General features: G+C 34.0%; 2 protein-coding genes and 1 pseudogene across 2 annotated transcripts; 1 reads left to right on the top strand and 2 right to left on the bottom strand.

Moving 5' to 3' along the window:
• Nucleotides 1–2,368: 2,368 nt before the first annotated feature.
• Nucleotides 2,369–5,895, bottom strand: LOC110635935 (probable serine/threonine-protein kinase At1g01540). The gene is made up of 7 exons (XM_021785438.2): nt 4,726–5,895; nt 4,103–4,207; nt 3,887–4,009; nt 3,579–3,749; nt 3,272–3,401; nt 2,979–3,188; nt 2,369–2,855 (listed from the first exon to the last, which is right to left on the bottom strand). The coding sequence occupies exons 1-7, from the start codon at nt 5,286–5,288 to the stop codon at nt 2,763–2,765; spliced, it is 1,395 nt and encodes a 464-aa protein (XP_021641130.2). The 5' UTR covers nt 5,289–5,895; the 3' UTR covers nt 2,369–2,762.
• Nucleotides 5,896–7,499: 1,604 nt separating this feature from the next.
• On the bottom strand, nt 7,500–13,258 carry LOC110635913 (CAAX prenyl protease 1 homolog; annotated as a pseudogene).
• A 2,134-nt stretch (nt 13,259–15,392) lies between these two features.
• LOC110635940 (probable WRKY transcription factor 46) lies at nt 15,393–17,833 on the top strand. The gene is made up of 3 exons (XM_021785446.2): nt 15,393–16,088; nt 16,183–16,311; nt 16,948–17,833. Exons 1-3 carry the CDS (start codon nt 15,787–15,789, stop codon nt 17,570–17,572), a joined length of 1,056 nt encoding a protein of 351 aa, XP_021641138.2. The 5' UTR covers nt 15,393–15,786; the 3' UTR covers nt 17,573–17,833.
• The last annotated feature ends 1,179 nt before the right edge of the window (nt 17,834–19,012 follow it).

Raw genomic sequence — 19,012 nt, forward strand, 5'->3', positions numbered from 1 at the left:
ATATTTGCGGATGATATTGTTCTGATAGATGAGACACGAGAAGGAGTCAATAAAAAGCTAGAACTTTGGAGAAATACTCTAGAGTCAAAGGGTTTTAAGTTAAGTAGAACGAAAACATAATACATGCATTGTAAGTTCAGTGAAAGCCAAACAGATGATAGGGAATGAGTTAGTTTGAATGGAGTGATACTGTCCCAAAGTAATCACTTTAAATATCTAGGCTCAGTCCTTCAAGTAAATAGGGGTTGTGAGAAGGACGTTAGTAATAGGATTAAATCCAGATGGTTGAAGTGGAGACGTGCCACGGGAGTTTTATGTGATCGTAAGATTCCCAATAAATTGAAAGAAAAAATTTACCGTACAGCCATACGACCGGCTATATTATATGGTAGTGAGTGTTGGGCACTGAAAGAGTCGTATGCATCTAAGATAAGAGTTGCAGAGATGAGAATGTTAAGGTGGATGAGTGGCCATACTAGACTAGAAAAAATCTATAATGAGAGTATTAGAAAAAAGGTAGGAGTGGTGCCAATTGAAGATAAGTTAAGAAAAGGGAGATTGAGGTGGTTTTGTCATGTGAAGCGTAGACATACGGAGGCTCCAGTTAGACAAGTAGAGCACATTAGGTTAGAGGATAGAAAGAAAAAAAATGGGTAGACCTAAATTGACTTGGAGGAGAGTAGTACAACATGACCTAGAAGCATTACACATTTATGAGGATTTAACACAAAATCGTTCAGAGTGGAGAAAGCGAATCCATATAGCTGACCCCAAATTTTTGGGATAAAGGTTAGTTGAGTTGAGTTGTATAATAAGTATTATAAATTATAGTTTTGATTATTATTAATATAACTTTATAGTATAAATTATATTATTTAAAAAAAATAAAAATAGGTAAAATTAAAGTATTATATAAAATATATAGATTCAAAAGTCAAAAATAATTATGAACTCTAAATAATTACATTATATAATATAATAGCATAAGACTAAAAAAAGAAATAATTATTAAAATTAAAGAGACAAAAAAAATTAGTAAAACAATAAAATACATATATTATATAAAAATAAATGTACAATAAAATTAATCAATCCAATATTTGCATGAGAATTGACATCGCTAATTAACTTTATCTACTTCTACTTAAGCAAATAATTTTTTAATTAAAGTGAATAAAGGAGAAAAAGTAAAATACAAAGAAAGATAAAGAAAAAAAAATTATATTTACCCATAAAAAGAGAGGAATAACAAAAAGAAAAACAAAAAAAATATCTCATATGATTTAAAAATGATGTTGTATGAAGTTTTAAATTGTAAATATAAAATTTAAATAATTGATTTTTAATTCAAATTCAAATCATAATATATAAATTATAAATTATTAGAGATCAATAAAAAATTTAAGAGATAATTCATAAAATGTCTTTATTTAATATTTTTACAAATATTTATAAAGTTTAATATAAAAATTAAGAAATTATTTAATAAAAAAACAAATTTTATTATATATATATATTAAAATATTTTTAAAATGTTTGGGGGCAAAGGCCATCCATGGCCCTCCTTGTCTCCGCCCCTAGTCTACAGGCTTTCATCGTTGAAAGTACAGGCAATTAAGCTTGTGAAATCGCCTATAACAACAGCCACATCTTAATTTCAAATTAATTGGGATGACTATATGAATTTTTTTTTTTCATTAGTTTTTTCTCTTCATTTTCTTCATTAGCTCTACTGTACTCTGTTAAACATGAGTCCGCCCCAATATCAGGCTCTACATTAGACAGCAAGACAAGACTTGTTCCATAAACCTACTCCTTGAGAGCCAGCAAATTGGTACGCCACAATAAATGAAGATGACCTAGTACGATAGCTAAATGCGAAAAAAGACGAGTTGAACACATGCATCCATAACCAGATAGGCAGGGAGTGACTTGTTCTGCCAAATAAGCTCCAAGAGCAAAGCATGTTCTGGCATTGATAGCGAAACCCATAATAAGGAGCCATGCCCCACTTCCAGACTAGATTTTGGCTGCTGCCCAACTGGCTGGTCCAACCCAATCACGTAAATAGAGTTTCAACTTCATTCCCTATAAAACAATTGGCTGCTTACTGCGTCTATCTACCACCACCATCCATTTTCTAGTGTTAGCACTGATTTTGAGGTAATCTAAATGCTTCCAACCAAACTAGCTGGTAAACACATCCATCGCTCATGGCCGTCTGGCAATAACAGTGATAGGTAATAAGCTGAACATGCTACACTATCGATATGATGAACATCTAGAAGAATTGGACAAACAATCTACATTGATTGAGAGGTTTTTTTTCGGATGAATATACAGCTAGCATACATAAATATACACCTCGTAGTCCAGAACAGTTTTTGTCTTACAAACTGAAAAAACAATGTAATAATTATGGTTTCTATAAGAACAATGAATGAATTCTTTTAAGTATACAATTATATCCAATTGAAGTAAGATACACCTCAAAAGATATAAAAGCTAAGCACAGAACATATGCAGGATTATTGTTTTCTTCAAATTGAAGGTACAACAAACACAGAAGAATAGCCACAAGAGAAAAAATATAAAAAGAAAAGGAAAAAAAAAAAAGAAATAGGGGGAAAGGAAAAAGGGAAGTTCAATATCTTGGAGAGATTTAAATAAGTTAATCACCTAATCCTCCAGTGAAGTTATCTCCATCTATTTTGTTCAGAAAGATTCCTATTGCTATCACCTTCATTAACGTCTGAAGTGCCTTAGCCCAATCGTTTATCACCTAATTTTGCAACAGCATGATTCTCTTGCTCACAACGGTGTGAATGGGAAGATTCTCTCCCAATTCGGCGTTCCTACGAAATAAGCAAATAAAGGATAAATGAGCTGAAAGCTGAAGATAACAGAGGATATTCATTCATTCTTTCTTTCCTATACCCTAAATTATACTTCACAATTTGAAAAGAAAGGGCGCATACATCACTAAATAATAAGTCATCTGCCTCAAGCATGTGGATCACATGCCCCATTTTGGGCCTCTTTGTTGCATCAGGATCAACACATCTAAGAGCAACCAGGAGAACACGTTTTAGAGCTTTGGAAGCAGGCATCTCAGGCAACTTAGGATCAACTACTTCTTCAGATTTTCGGTTTCCGACCATGGCTTTTAACCAATCCACCAAATTCACCTGAGACGTTTAGGTAATTCCAAGTTTGAGAACTGGAAACAAATTGCAGAGAGAATATTTCACAATTACTAGTCGAAACTAACCTCTCCTTGTGGTCGACTATAATCAACTGGGCTTCTCCCAGAAATTAACTCCATTATAAGTATGCCAAAGCTATATACATCACTCTTCTCATTCAGCATTCCGGTGCAAGCATATTCTGGTGCAACATAACTAGCAAAACCAACAAATTGGAGTTAATTTTCCTATTTAAGATTACCAAAAGACATCCGACAGCTGACCAAATGATTATGTACATGTTAAAGCTTCATCATTATCAATAAACTTTACTAATTGAAGAAAAAGAGAAAATGAACCATAAAATTTTAGGAAAAAAAAGAAAGAACTAACCCGAATGTTCCCATCACTCGTGTTGTTACATAACTCCTCTCAGAGCATATGAGCTTAGCAAGTCCAAAATCAGAAACCTTAGCATTCCACTGGCGATCAAGTAGTATATTGCTGGATTTTACGTCGCGGTGGACGACCTTTGGTTCAAGACCCTCGTGAAGGTAGGCCAGTCTGCAATGATACGAGCAGAAAACATATAACTTAACTGGAAAGTTCAAAAACAATAAATTGAGTAACAAGTTTATGCATCAATATAGAAGACATGTTCACCAAACAGGGATATAGGATACTAATTATCATATTCATACCCCTTTGCTGTTCCCAATATAATGTTCATACGAATATCCCATGTTAGGGGACTGACTTCTCCGACATCACCGTGGAGCCATTGGTCCAGATTACCATTGTCAACATACTCGTACACGAGCATCCTACAAAACAAAAAGTTAACCAGTTACATTTGCCGGAAAACTAAAAAATAAAGCTACAAACACCATCTCAAATTAGAAGATAATTAATTATACCTATATGCACCCTCAACACAGTATCCAAGCAACCTAACAAGATTCTTGTGCCTTACTCGTCCAATTACTTCCACCTCCACTTTGAATTCCTTCTCAGCTTGACCCCTGGCGAATGTTTAATCTCATTGTCATAAGCACAGTAGAATATAATGGCGGTAACGAAGATTTAAATGAGAGTTGAAGCAAAATCATCAATATTCAGGACTAATCATGAGCTTTTGGCTTTGACAATAAAAAGTTATTAATCCCACTCCCACAAAGCATGCTACTTTACAGCACATATTCTCCCACACGCAAGACAAGAACAAAGTAGAAGAAAAAGCATCACACATGAAGAAAGAGAATAATAAATAATCGCTTGCTGTGCTTACTGATGCTCTTTAATCTTAAAAACCCAATATATGAAATTTTTTTTCAAATTTTCATTAGAATTCCTCTTGCTAACCTTCCCTAGCAAACTCAGCTGAATCAAACGAAGATGAGACATAGTGTCCAAAACCACATAATGTCCAAAACTTAATGCTCTAGTCCAACTTTTTTCAGTTTTGAGGTTAGCAAATCGAAGATAAACAAAAACCAGAAACAAGCAAAAGTAAAAGAAGTTTGAATGATATAACCATTACCTGTTATTCAACAAGTTCTTGACAGCAACTTTAGTACCATCACCCAGAACCCCACGGTACACAATCCCGTATCCACCTTCGCCAATAACATTCTCTTCACAAAGCCCATTCGTTGCAGCTTCCAGCTCCCTCAAAGTATACCAGCGGCCCCACCCTAGATGCGAGACCTCAGGACCCACACTCCCGCTGCCAAACGACGCCGTCTCACAGCCACTTGCAGTCCCTCTACTCTCCCCACTCGAGGCTCGGTCTGAGAACACCACACGATGCTCGATCTTACCGATCTCTACTTGAATCTCTGGAACTTGAACGGGGTGGTGGTGATCCTGTGCCGGAAAATGCACGATTTCCTGTATTTCCTTGGAAATGGGAGGGGTAGTATCAGCATGCTTTAACATTTGGCGATTCCTGCGGCGAGAGGTTAGGCAGAGGGAGAGAAGGAAGAGAGCCAGGACTATGAGAGATCCAAGCAAGATTCCAATAACCACCCAGAGGCGAAGGCCAAAGATTGAGGTCGGCTTCGATAGCTCTGTGTTCACAAACGCGGCGTCGTATATCGACATTATTTCCAATCTTCTTTATCTTCCCTCCGTTTCACAGGGGAAGAGAGAGAGAGAGAGAGAGAGAGAGAGAGAAAGAAATCACAGACCGCAAGATTCAGCGGTATAAAAAATCACTTGTAGAATCCGCTGCATTAGCTCGCCGGAAAAAGAATTCCGGCGAAAAATATAAATTATATACCGACAGAAGAAGGAAAAGAGAGAGAGAGAATCAGAGGAATGTGAAAAGACAGGTATCAATGGAATATTAAGTAAGTGTAAGTGTGTGAGAGAGAGAAAGTGTTTCCCTCTGTGGGAAGTAAACAGTAATAGCGAGAGGAAAGAAACGAAAAGAATGGTGAGAATCAGAGAGAGAGATGAGCTGTCAGTTTGTTGTGTAGGTGGAAGAGTGAGCTTAAGCTTTCAGGCTTCTGTGGAAAGTGGGAATAATAAGATTGTAAGGAAATGACGTATTCAACCCTGGTGGCTGTGTTCGTGCAAGTGAGTATTCTCCCCGGTCGATCCCTTACAAAAGCATACGTAAGGCAAGGCGACCGTTACTCTGAACATAATGATAGAAGACAACAATGAATAGATCATCATCTTCGTCGGAGCGGCCATCATCTTGTAACCTACAATCTCCACGCGGCAATACGATCAGCTCAAGCTTTGCATCTTCGAGACTTTGACACGTAGACTGTAAGCTCTCGTTTTCCATTTTCATTTTTCAACTCAACGTGATGTCACCAATATTTGCATTTTTCAATATAAGTTGATTTACCCTTTAGTATCTATAAGCATGATTAATTACCAAAAACGGTGATTAATGATTAGATTATTTCCCCACAACTTTATACAAAAGCACTGTGGGTTTATACTTAATGGGTAATGCGTAGTAATTGTGTTGATCTATCTTTTTCTGATTAAGGAATTTGATTAATTAGTAAAAGTTATTATTAGGTTAATGAGGGGCATCAAAGTAGGACCTACTAATACAATGATAATGCTTTGAAAGTCCCTCTTTTTCTGTGTGCATGTGTATGTGATATTCTTTTAATTATTATTAAAAATTCAGAATGTATCCTGTGCAAGTGCATGATGCAAATTGCAAGTAATCTTCTTAGAATCTTTCATGATACTTCATATGTGAAAGCAAGCAAAAGCATTTGATTGACTGTAAAACATAAATAGCGGAAAAGCCCCCTCAGAATTGAGTAGACAGCATAATGGAGTAGATAGAATTTACAAAACATTTCTGATTTACTATAACTTTTGCTGATACCCGACATTGTGTGGCCAAGACCGGTTTGGGTTTAATTTCGATTCAGATTCAACGATTTCGATCCAAAATTTGCGGCCTTAGAAATCCAAACCAGAATGAGAGAATTAAAATCAAGCTAACCGACCCCTTACCCACTCAAACCCGTGGGACTGTTAATTGATTTCGATGTTGATTTCGCGGGACCAAACCGGAAATGGACTGGACAACATTGCTTTCTTATTTATTTCAATTTTTTTTTTCATTTGATTGAAATAAAAAATAAAAATAGAAAAACAAATTGCTTTCTTCTCATGTGTGTGTAGGCTGGCACGGAGTAACAAAATGATAATCATTCCAAAAAGAAAAAAAAAATTCAATTCTTTATTTTAAAATAAATATACATGGATACTAAACTCTATTTTTTGTTTTTTTAAATTATCTCAATTTTCTCTAAGTGAACATGCTCCCAATTTTCTAAAACACAACTTTATTTTTCAAATTTTCCAATTTTCTTAAAAAAAAAAAATTATCTCAAAATTTTACAAGGTAACCAGGTTTGTAAGAGTAATACTTAAAGGAGTAAAAAATTGGGATCAAAATTTAAGAAGTAACAATTGTGTTTGATAAAGTTAAAGAAATGCAATAAAAATAGTAAAAATAAATAACATTCTCCAAATATTGCCAAATATGCATATAATACCGCACATTATATAAGCCAAATTTTGCAATATTAATGGGGCATGATATTCTTAAGAATGCATTATAAATGTTCTTAAGCACATAGAATGCGTTATAAATGGGTTGTCCCCTCAAGCTTCTATTGTGCGTGTTTGGGGTTGGGGATGGTGATGAGGAAGAAAATAAATAAAGAACAACAACAATTGGTTGGGTACTAGTACCACCAATTATCTCTATCATTTCAACACATGCTATCGCTAATTATGTGGGGAGTGAAGACCAACTGACTCAACAGGTGGAAAATTATAGTATGCACTGAGTGCACTAAAAAATAGTACTCATAGATACATAGCTATAATTGTACTCTAAATTAAGAAATAATAGGTCCTACGCCTTGTGAGGGAAGGAGCAAGCTTGACGCAAAGATAAGATGCACAACACTATTCCATTTCCCTCTGTTTTTCCCCTGCTTCTCTCACCAAGGAAGTAGGAACTGAGTTTTTTTCTGGCACAGGAAATTGTTTGGTGAACTATTTAAATGTAAACCTCCAGCAGGATCAATTACAGTTATATCCAAGTGGCTGATTCCGACTATTATATACCACTCTATCAATTGCAACCAAATGAATGAAATCTCACCTATACACATCATCCTTATGTTGCTCATATTAGTCCACCTTTTTATCTGGTGCATCAAGAGCAGCCAGTCTTTCAACTAGAGGAGGATGAGAATAGTGATATGCTGAGTACCAAGGATCTGTATTCATAGCCGACAAATTTTCTTCCTGAAACAACATCAACTTACTATTCAGTAATGTGCATTTCAAATGTATAACTTCCACATAACTTCAGTAACTTTGACTTGTTAAAAAAAAATATACTGACAAAAAGATAACTTCAGTAACCTAGACTTGTTACTATACCCTAAACATCAGACGATAACTATCATGTAGGACACCGAGAATCCTATCTTCACTAATGTCACAAAGGAACATGAGAAAAATGAAGTATTGATAAATCACCTGTAGTTTCACAAGACCAGCACGAAGTGCAGAGGCATAACCTAGCTTCTTAGCAAAAGCATCAGCCTGCATTGAACAAATATGTTGAACAAGACCAAGATTTTATGGGCTTATTCTCTCTCTCTCTCTCTCTCTCTCTCTCTCCCCCTCTCTCTCTCTCTCTTAAAGGGGAAGAAAGGAAACTTTTATGGGCTTTCAACTTTTATTTTGTTTTTGCAGGGTAGATATTAGGGAGGGAGAGAATTCAAAAGAACGACTCACAAGATTTAGACCAAAGCTTACAAGGTGTTGAAGAGGTATTACAGTATGCTGCAAACAACAAGATCAAGATCAGATAAACTCTTATTCAACCAGGATTATATAGCCAATAACGTTAACTGTATGAAATCTTCCAAACATCACTCCCCACCCCATACATTTCATTTCTTCATACAGCTATTATGATAAAGAAGTACCTGAAATATGATCAGTCCAATAAGAACTGGTTGTGTATCAAATCCAAAACTTCGAAACAGATCACTTGAGTTTCTCACAAGAGTATGTCCTCCAAATTGCAAAAATGTAAGAATCTGCATTGGAGCACAACAACATAGAACAAAAAAAAAAAAAAACCAAGAACACACTATAAATCATTAAATCTTTTACATTTCGTTTCTGCCTAAGCTTTTTGTCAAATATCAAAGGAAGAAGATTACAAAGCCAAAGGGCATGCAGCAGAAGTGAGAAAAACACTCCTAAGAAAAAAGAAACGGTGGCTCAAGCATATTGAGAGTCAACAATCTGTTCTACACTTCTGCTTTTTTCCAAATTGAAACAAAATGAGCATGTTAATTCTTATCAAGATAAGAATAAACACCCAAGATTCAAACACTGGGTAAATTTTCAAAAACTAGAATGTTTGGATTCAACATTTTGCAGTGCATTTGAAATGTTGATCTTCTCTGAAAACAAGGCCATAATTAAAAATATCAAGGAGAAAAGAGCAATGACCAATCCAAGCCCCACGGTGCTTTTAAAATGTCATCCCATTATTCCTAAAAGTGCTCATTGGTTCCTACCCTGTACCTCACTCAAATTTACACCAAGTCTTTCCACCTATTCCACTATTATTTTTTTGATAAGAATCTTGGGATTGTAAATAAAGTTCAAAATACAGCATCAGTCCTGCAGAATAATGTGCCTCCGAGTTCTCCTTGGGTAACCCAGTCAATGTAACTACTTCGTTGTGATCCTTATGAAAAGAATCATGAATTTGGAACCTTAAATCCAAATCAATTGAAGACTTAAAGACAAGAAAAATCAAGCCAAAATTTTCTTTGAGCCTCTTCTCAGGTTAGCCTTCAGAGACTCGGGCATTGCCTCATATCCATTGCCATTTCAAATGATATATTATTTCCTAATAGGATTTTAGCACAAAATTATCAATATAATGGGCCAATGAGAAAACATGCAAATGAATTAAAGACAAGAATTATATAAAAAAATTGCAAGGAAACAATAATAACATACCTGCACAGCAATAAATGAGTACATAGTATGATTAAGTTTCCAATGCCCCAGTTCATGAGCAATTACAGCTACGATTTCCTCATCATCTTTGCACTGCAATTATCACAAACATATAAAATATTTGCATTACCACAAGAAAAATATAATTGCATTTCAACAATAATAAGTACAAGCTGAGGAGACCAAATGCGTGCTTCAGGCACAAAATAATCCACACTGCCAGTTACTACTGCCTTGTTCCTTCGATAAAATAACAAAGAAGAAAAGGCTTCTTGTTGTGTGTTATGGGTGATCAAATGGCTCCACTCTAGAAGAACAGCTAGTGTGTGTTTATCAAAAGCATGAAGCATACAGCAATCTCATTTTGAAACTAAAGATGCAAACGTATAAAAAGGGGGAGGGAGGAAGCTGAGCAAACCCCAAGTTTCATGAATAGATAAACTCAGAAGGTCGTATTTGCTTTGAATTAGAAAACCTTGCCAATATAAATTAGGCATCAATTAAACAATTAGTCCTCAATTTGAATCTTCAATTTAATAAAAACTATCAAGTCAATGATATTCGAAGAGGTCCATGGATAAATGACAGCATAAATTCTAAATAGAATGGCTTCTCACCTGCTGAATCAATGTATCATAAAGGACAATTCGCTTGTTCTTAAAAAAACCATACATATATGCCTGTAGAGAACACAAATAATGACAGAAAAGCAATAAATACTTCACACTGGAGTAACCAGCAAAAGAACTATTCATAATAAGTAAAATTTTACAAGACATTTAAGGAAATCTCAATAAATGTCCAAGGGTTGAATCCTCACATTGCTATGGCTTGACCTTGTAGATCCATCTACAACAAACAATTTCTTTAAAGGAAACTTAAGGGAGGAAGCAAGTGCCTCGATTTTCCCCCTGAGCAGACCTTCAGGAAGCTATTTGTCACCGCAAAAGCAGAGAAAAGAAGATCAGTAAACCAAACATGGCACGGGCCAGAATTCAACAAGGGAAATAATTTCAAATACTCACAGGGGTGAACTTATTAAAGAGTGGGACAATCAAAACTGGATAGAGCGTCATCATCACAAGAGAGAGAACAAACATAAATGCCCATAGATAGATGGCTAAGTAAGGACCTCCTTTCTGCAACCAGGCAAAGAAAAACTCAGCACAATGGGAAATAAATCGCACACTATGACAGAAAACTATGGCTTTAACAAGCATGTTACAAGTAAAGCATTCAATATTCTAACCGAGTATCATTCAATTCAAATATCGCAACTAGCAGGCGAACATACCTGTACTATTAAAACAATTGCTGAAACAATAGGTGGGCCAAGTACAATAGCCACACAAATTCCCTTGAACAGGTCCCTCAAGAATAACCATATTGTTTGCTGTAATGCAGATTAAAAAGTAATAATAAGGATCCTTTGTGAAATGAGATATAAAATGAGTGGAAATCCAAACCCAGGCTTCCACCACTTTCAGACTCAGAATATACAACAAATAAAACACACATATCTACCCACATAAATAACTAGCAATCAAGTACAAGAGGTGAAGAGCAAGTACTAACTTTATTGAAACCATGACGGGCCTCAATCACAAAGGTTGAATAGAGAGAAAATGGCAAATCAGTGATCTGCATGAACACAGTCAAACAAATCAAATCCAATTAAGGAACATCTAATGAATTGAATATATTTGTGAAATGGCATAATAGGAAAGTATTCTAATATTTTCAATTAAAACAATAAAAATATAGACATAAGTTGATATTAAATAAATAAAGCAAGCCAACTATCACATTCAAAATGTTCAGCCTCATGTTCAAGATGAATAACAACATCATCCAAGTGTCTACATTACTGAACTATTTGCAAGCCAAAAATGGCAATGTGCACATGTTTAACCCAAATAACTCAATCAGAAAATTAATTTGAAGGCTCCAAAATAACCTAATCCCAACTTTTTTTCCTCTTTGATTAATAATAACAAAAATAACCTGCAAATACTGTGCAGGATAGCAAAAAATAATACAATTCCAACTGCTTAAATGCGGGAGGAAAACAAAAAAAAAAGAAGGGGAAGGAGAAGAAAGAAAGATAAATGAAAACCTTGTCTGTGTTAATGTTGTATAAAACACAGGCAGTATTAATATAGCAGTTTTGATTGTTTCAGCAGTATGTAGTCATCAGCTTAGAACACAAATTATATCTGCAAGTGCATTACTAAAGTGAAATTTTGTTAATAAACCAAAAACACCCACATCTCGCTTTGTGTGTATCCATGTATTCAACCACATTTAATCAGAAACCATATGCATACCTATGACCACATCATCAGACCAGCCAAAAAAGCTAGGGTGTACAGTATTTCATTCTCTGCATTAAGCCCAGAAAAAAGCAGAAAGTTCCCTGATTTCTGCAGTGATGAAGAGAATTTAGATTGTGATAATACAACCACAAGCAAGGCTTCACTAACATGGCACAATTCGGCCAGTGAGTTACCTTCCAAAGCCAAGGCAATATCCCAAAATATAAAATGGCAGAGTCCAGCAATATGGTCACAAATTCGTGAACAAAATTAAAGTGGCTGAAAATTAAGAGAAGCACCAGCAGAAACATTAATGAAATTGAAAGAATGGAAGGAAAACTAAATAACAGTACTGAACTGCAGAGAGTTGGAGGAAAAAATAAACCTTTTATCAAGACTATAAGCTCTAGATTTTTCAAACTTCTCTTGGCTGATTACTCCTTCTAATGTTTTTGGAAGAGTTGGCAGTTTCAGTGCAGAATGTTGCCGCAAATCCAAATAAGTTTCAAAAACATACATCAGTACCATAAAACCTAAAAATTGAAGAAAACAAACAACTATTACAAACTCCATCCCACAGAAATTATTTAGAGGGAGGTTTAAAAGAAATAACAGTAAATCGCAATGGATACAAATGGATGGGAAAATGGGAGGAGTTCAATTTATTGAGAGAATAATAAGTAAAATTTTATATATATATATATATATATAGAGAGAGAGAGAGAGGGGGGGGGGGGGGGGGGTTTTTTTGGGGAATAAGTAATCCTCCTCTAAATTAAATCAAGAAACAAACGAAAAGGGAATTAAAAAAATAATAATAATTTCAGTGAAAAAATTACAGTAAAAGATTGAAACTCGATACCAACATGATCAGATAATTTCATTCAATGTAGCCTTATAATCGTTGGCTTCAATGAGCCGAGTTCTTTCCATCCATTTTCTCATCTGCCAAATGGAGTCGGTGTCCATTCATATATACCATATCTTAGCTTAAAGAAAATGTTTTTGATACCTAAGGTCAACAATCAATAAAAGAAAATTGGTCTAATGGTGTAAAGCATTGAAATTTATACATATCGGAACACAGAGAAAAGAGAGCGTACCAAGAACAGCTTCCATGTAAGGAAATGCCATGGCGGAATCGGAGGTTGCAGAGGCCAGAGGTAAGGACTAGAAAGTTTGAAATAACAAAATGAGGTTTTGCTCCCCCCGAGCAATGCTGTTGGTGGTGCGAAAAATGGAAAGCTAAAACGGTGCGTTTGACTACTTCAATTATCAAGCCCAGCTGGCAGGAGCTGATAGGCTATGCCTACCCCTATCGGCCATTGAGATCTATTTCGGGTAACCGGGCATTTTGCATTCGAGTCCACATTCCGCATTGTTCAGGCTTGGGCTTTAGCTTGCCAGTGAATAGAGACGTGGGTTTGTTTGGTAATGGGCTCGCCTTTGATTCTTATAATTAAAAGATATATATATTTTTTAATTTTAATAGGCACGTCTGTCAAGTAATTGGATCAAATTACGTAGAAAATTATTTTATTTAAAAGGATTCTTTTATAAAATTTTATAAAAATATTATTTATATTAATTTTAATATATTTTAATTAAATAAATTTAAATTAATTAAATATTTTTTAAAATATATTTTAATTTTAGTGTCAGCTCTAAAATGGAGGGCAGAAAAAAAGCTCTAGAATATTGGAGAGTAATGATTATCTTTGAAATCAAAGAATATGAAAACCCTCAGCATACGCCAAAGCCGAAAACCAAATGATCAGAGCGGTTACACGTGGCATTAACCCATTTCTCACTTAACTTTAACCATGACTTGACTCGCTAGGCGTGATTTCCGCGGCAAATTGATTATTCCTCCGTGTCGTTGAAATTACTGACATGGAGATCGCTGGTACAATAGAAACATTGTCGTCGTTATGGATGCAAACCACCTCAGCATTTGAGTTTCACGTTGCAGGAAATGATTGATGAACTTTATTTTTATAAAATATATTAATAATTAATTAAATTATATTTTATATTATACCAATGTAATATAGCAATGCCCTACATACATTAATTTCCACAAAGGGAACTAGAATTTTCAGACTGAGGACCAAGAGTAATAATGAAGATGAAAAACTTGAATATTTAAAGAAATTATTTTTTTTAATTTAAAAGTAACAAATAACTATAAAAATTTAAAAAAAATTGAGCGTATTGAGAAAATTTAATGACTTGAGTTATTATAGTGTTTCATATTCAATTTTTTTCTATTTTTCTTTATATTAATAAAATAATTATTGCTTATAAAAAAAATTACAAAAGAACATAAAAATTTTAAGAGTCAATTGAAATTGTTTAAGTTTAAAAGGATTAAAAATAAAGATAATAATAATAAGAAAAAAAAAAGAGTTCAATGATTATAATAATATTTTCAAAATTTAAAGGAGTCAAGCATATATTTTTAATAAAAATATAAATAAAAGTTTTGCAAAATTAGAAAGGACTAAAGATATATTTTTAACAAATTTTTAAAAATAAAAATAAAAATCTTGCAAAGCTTGAAGGGGCAAGACCCTCCAACAATCAACACAGTTCAGCCCCACATGCTGTATTGTATCACTGCAAAGCCAACTAAAAGACAATGATACGTGGCCCAGCAATTTATGTGGTGTCTTAATCAAACATTAATTAATCATCAAACACATCTTTACAAAAAAAAAAGGACGTACAATAATTTTATTATGATGAAATAAAGGTGAAATTTATGGGAATTTTACTATAATTAATAAATTAAAGTGTAATTATTGTAGATATAATATTTGTATTTCATAAATTCTCTTAATTTTAAATAATTTAATTAATTATTAAATTGTAAGAATTCTTAGTACGAAAATTAATATGGTTCGTGATCATCATGATTACATAAAGATAGGGAAAAAAATGACTAAAATAATGATTGTTGGCGTGTATGATGATCTATCAACTTCGGCGTAAGCAAGGGGTTAAAATGCTGGGGGAAACAGACGTCACGTATCAAATCAGAATCTAAATCTTCTTCCTTTGTAGTATTATATCATTAAAATGCATTATCTTTCAAGTGTGAACACAATTTAATTCAAAGTATACCAAAACTACGAGGTCTCGAAGAATCTTCAAACCTTGTTCCGCGTGGCTGCTCACATTCACTGCTCAAACTTAAAACCTCAGAGAGAAGGATGCTGATTGGTGACTTTTCTGGCTCTGTGGGGTAATCTTTGAAATGGTCAGCAGTCAGATCTCTCTATCAATCAGTCTTCAATCCACCTAGCTATAATACCCCAGACTAGAAGCTGGTCATTGGTGAAAAAAACAGAGAACTTTTTGATCCAGTCAAATATTTCTCTTTTCTTCCCATTTTCGCTTCTTATTCCTTCCATCTTCCACACAACTTCCTAGGAAAATTAAAGCCTCTCCTTTTCTCACTTTCAGATTGCTTTTTTATCTCTTTCTCTTGGTTTATATCTCTCCCACTTGTCCCTCATCATCACATGTCACCTGGAATCATTTCTACTCTCTCATGTTCTGGTCTGTTTTAGTTAGTGAATCTTAGTAGATACCCATTTGCTGTAATTGCCCATTCTTCTCATTCTGCAAGCTCAATTTCCATGCTTGTTGGTTCTCCAATACTGGCATATTTCCTCCATTTTGTTAGATTATAGTCTTATTGTTCTCACCGCATTTTGTATGTGGAGAGGGCCATGGATTGCGAGCAAAAGACTCTCATCACTGAGCTGACCCAAGGGAAAGAGCTAGCAGAACTGCTAAGAAATAATCTTAACTCTATTTCGTCGCTTGATACGCGTCAATTCCTTGTTGAGCAGATACTTTCCTCCTATGAAAAAGCACTTTTCCTGCTAAATTGGGGTGGTTGTGCGGTTGAAATTAAGCCCACAATTAGTACATTGGAATCACCAAACTACTATGCCAACAGCAGCCCTAAGAGTGATGTCTCAGATCAAGATTGCAAGGATCAATGTCAAAAAGATGTTTACAAGAAGAGGTAAGGTTTATGCTACAATATAGCACTTTAGCTAAATTTTGATTGATTATGATCAAAATTTTGAATTGGGTATGTTTTAATTTGGTGTACCCAGAAAGACAGAACCCAGATGGACCGAGCAAGTGAAGGTCTGTTCAGGGACGGGTCTGGAAGGGCCACTTGAAGATGGTTATAACTGGAGAAAATATGGCCAGAAAGATATTCTCGGGGCTAATTTTCCAAGGTGAGAAACTTATAGCCTTTTCAGATGATGATATTTTCAAGAGCTGCTCAAAAAGAAAGAAAGAAAACAAAAAGAAAAACTTTATTGACACGTGTGGAGTGCAATGACGAGTTAGGTTTGCTTTTGATCATTAGTTTGAGGAGAAATTATAGGGATGCTGAATTCTTTTAAGGGAAATTCACCCAATAAATGTAGAGTGGACCAATCAAAACATAAGAAAATGTTTTCCTATTATTTTAGCGTGAACTTGTCAGGTTGCAGCTTTAAAAACAGTAATGTGCTTAATGGCAATGGCTCCGATCAAAAGCAGTGACAATTTTAATAGTCCTATGTTCCGACAATAACTTTTAAAGTCCTTTTTCCTGTCTTTATTGTGATTTAATGTAAGGAAGCAGAAATAGGCAAATAGCTGCTTGCCTCCCTCCAACGAGATTCACAGCCCAATTATGAGCTGCTGGAAGCAAGTCTGCAACTGCCACTATTAGAATTTTCACTAATCACTGGCATGAAACGGCTAAGGCCTTGTATTTTTCAAAACCCTTTGCACATGAGTACAAAAATGCCGTAAAATTAAACGATCTTATAGTTGGATTTTACGATGTCGTCTCTAACATTAAGTACTATTTTTCTTTGCAGAGGATATTACAGATGCACTCACCGTCACTCACAAGGTTGTTTGGCTACAAAACAAGTTCAGAAATCAGATCAGGACCCTACAATTTTTGAAGTGACCTATAGAGGAAGACATACATGTTTACAAGCCTCTCGTTTAGCAGTAGCCTTATCACCAGCATCCCTGAAAAATGACAAATCGAAACAAGACAAGGATAGTTGTCAAGTAGAACAACCTGAACAGAAGCCAAAGCCATTGAAGGAGTTGTCTTTCAACTTTAGAGAAGAAGTTAAAAGCCAGGACTCGAACAATGTGGAGGACATATTTCCATTATTTTCCTTTCCAGATGCTTACATAGGGAATGGAAATGAGGAAAATGATATTTTCAAGGAGTCCATGATGGAAAACGATTTCTTGAGTAGTCTTTCTTCTGCATTTATATCTCCGGCTACATCTGACTCTAGCTGTTTCGCTATGACACCATGCCACATGAACAGTTTAGGAATAGACCACAATGTGAGAACCCCGGAATCTAATTTAGCCCCAACTTCGGCTACCAATTCGCCAAATGGCTATTGGGACATCTCATTAGATAATGTGGATTTTGATACCAATTTCCCTCTGGATAACCCAGAATTATGTACTTAATTAATACCATCACTTGATGTTGAAGGGATTGCTCTAGTGGGTGTCGTAGTTTTTTGCAGGTACTTGTCTAGAATCTAGAATCAATGATGTTGAAGGAAGTTGCTCTAGTGGTTGTTGTAGTTTTTGCAGGTACTTGCCTAGAATCTAGAATCAATGATGTTGGGGAAATAAAAAGGATGAAGGTGCAAATTAAGCCTTTCTGATTTGAAAAGTTTCTTATTATTTTTTTCTTAATCAGAATTCAGAAGATTCTTGAGGTCTGATCATATTTGTATCCCCTCATGTTTAAAACATTAATAGGCTTCGAGGCCCAAGTTAATATGCAGGAAGAGCCATGGGCCATTGACACAAAACATTGCCATTTAAGAATCCAGACTTTGACTAATTAATAACTTAGGAAATGCGGCATACTAAATACAGAGTGTATCAACTGTACACTTTTTAATTTATAATTAAACGGTTGTAGAACTTAACTATGCTAAATGGAATTTCATTATAATCTCAGGGCAAATTGGAGAAAAAAATTAAGAAAATTTATATTGATTGCTTGGAAATGAGTATAAAACTTGAAAAATAAATTTAAGACCTAAAAAATTAAATAAAAATAAAATAAAGATAGATAGATTATTTGAGTCCGATGTTGCTGTTGTTGGATTGATTGGTAGTTGGATGGGGTTTTTCCCTTGCACAGCAATGAGTATTTACAGTAACACCTAACTAATCCTAAAGTATCTAGAACTAATCCTTTTTTGAACTTGTTTGATTTAACTGTTGAACACAGCTAATAATTGTTAGCTGATAGCTATTACTGTTAGTTGATAGCTAGTAACTGATGATAACTGATTTATATTAAGTGTTTAATAAAACTATATTTAACTGTTGCTATTGATATGTGAAATGACTATATATATATATATTATATAATTTATTTTATTATTAAAATAAATATAAAATTATAAATTTATTATATTATTAAATTAAATATATAATTATTAATCTATTATATTATATCATTTATTTTATTATTAAAATAAGAAAATAATTAAAATTTTTAAAAAATTAATTAAATAACTTTAAAAATATATATATAAAATAATAAATTAATTATTATTATTGATAACAAAAACTTATAATTAATTTTAAGTTTTAGATATAAATAAATATTTTATATTTTATGTTATTAATAAAAAAATATTTTAACAAAATTAAAATACGTTAATTAAAATATTAAAATTATAAATGAAAAAGATAAAAGTATTAATAATATTAATTTTTGAGTTAAATAAAAAATGATAATATGATCAAAATAAAAAATAAAATTAAATCAGCTATTAGCTGATGAGAAACATCTCTAAAAGTAGAATTGATGTAAACTGCGACGGATGGGTATTATATCAGTCACTCATCAGCTATGAGCTTTATTTTTTGAAACTTATCAAA

Source organism: Hevea brasiliensis, chromosome 9 (assembly GCF_030052815.1).
Source record: "Hevea brasiliensis isolate MT/VB/25A 57/8 chromosome 9, ASM3005281v1, whole genome shotgun sequence".
NCBI classification, from domain to species: domain Eukaryota; kingdom Viridiplantae; phylum Streptophyta; class Magnoliopsida; order Malpighiales; family Euphorbiaceae; genus Hevea; species Hevea brasiliensis.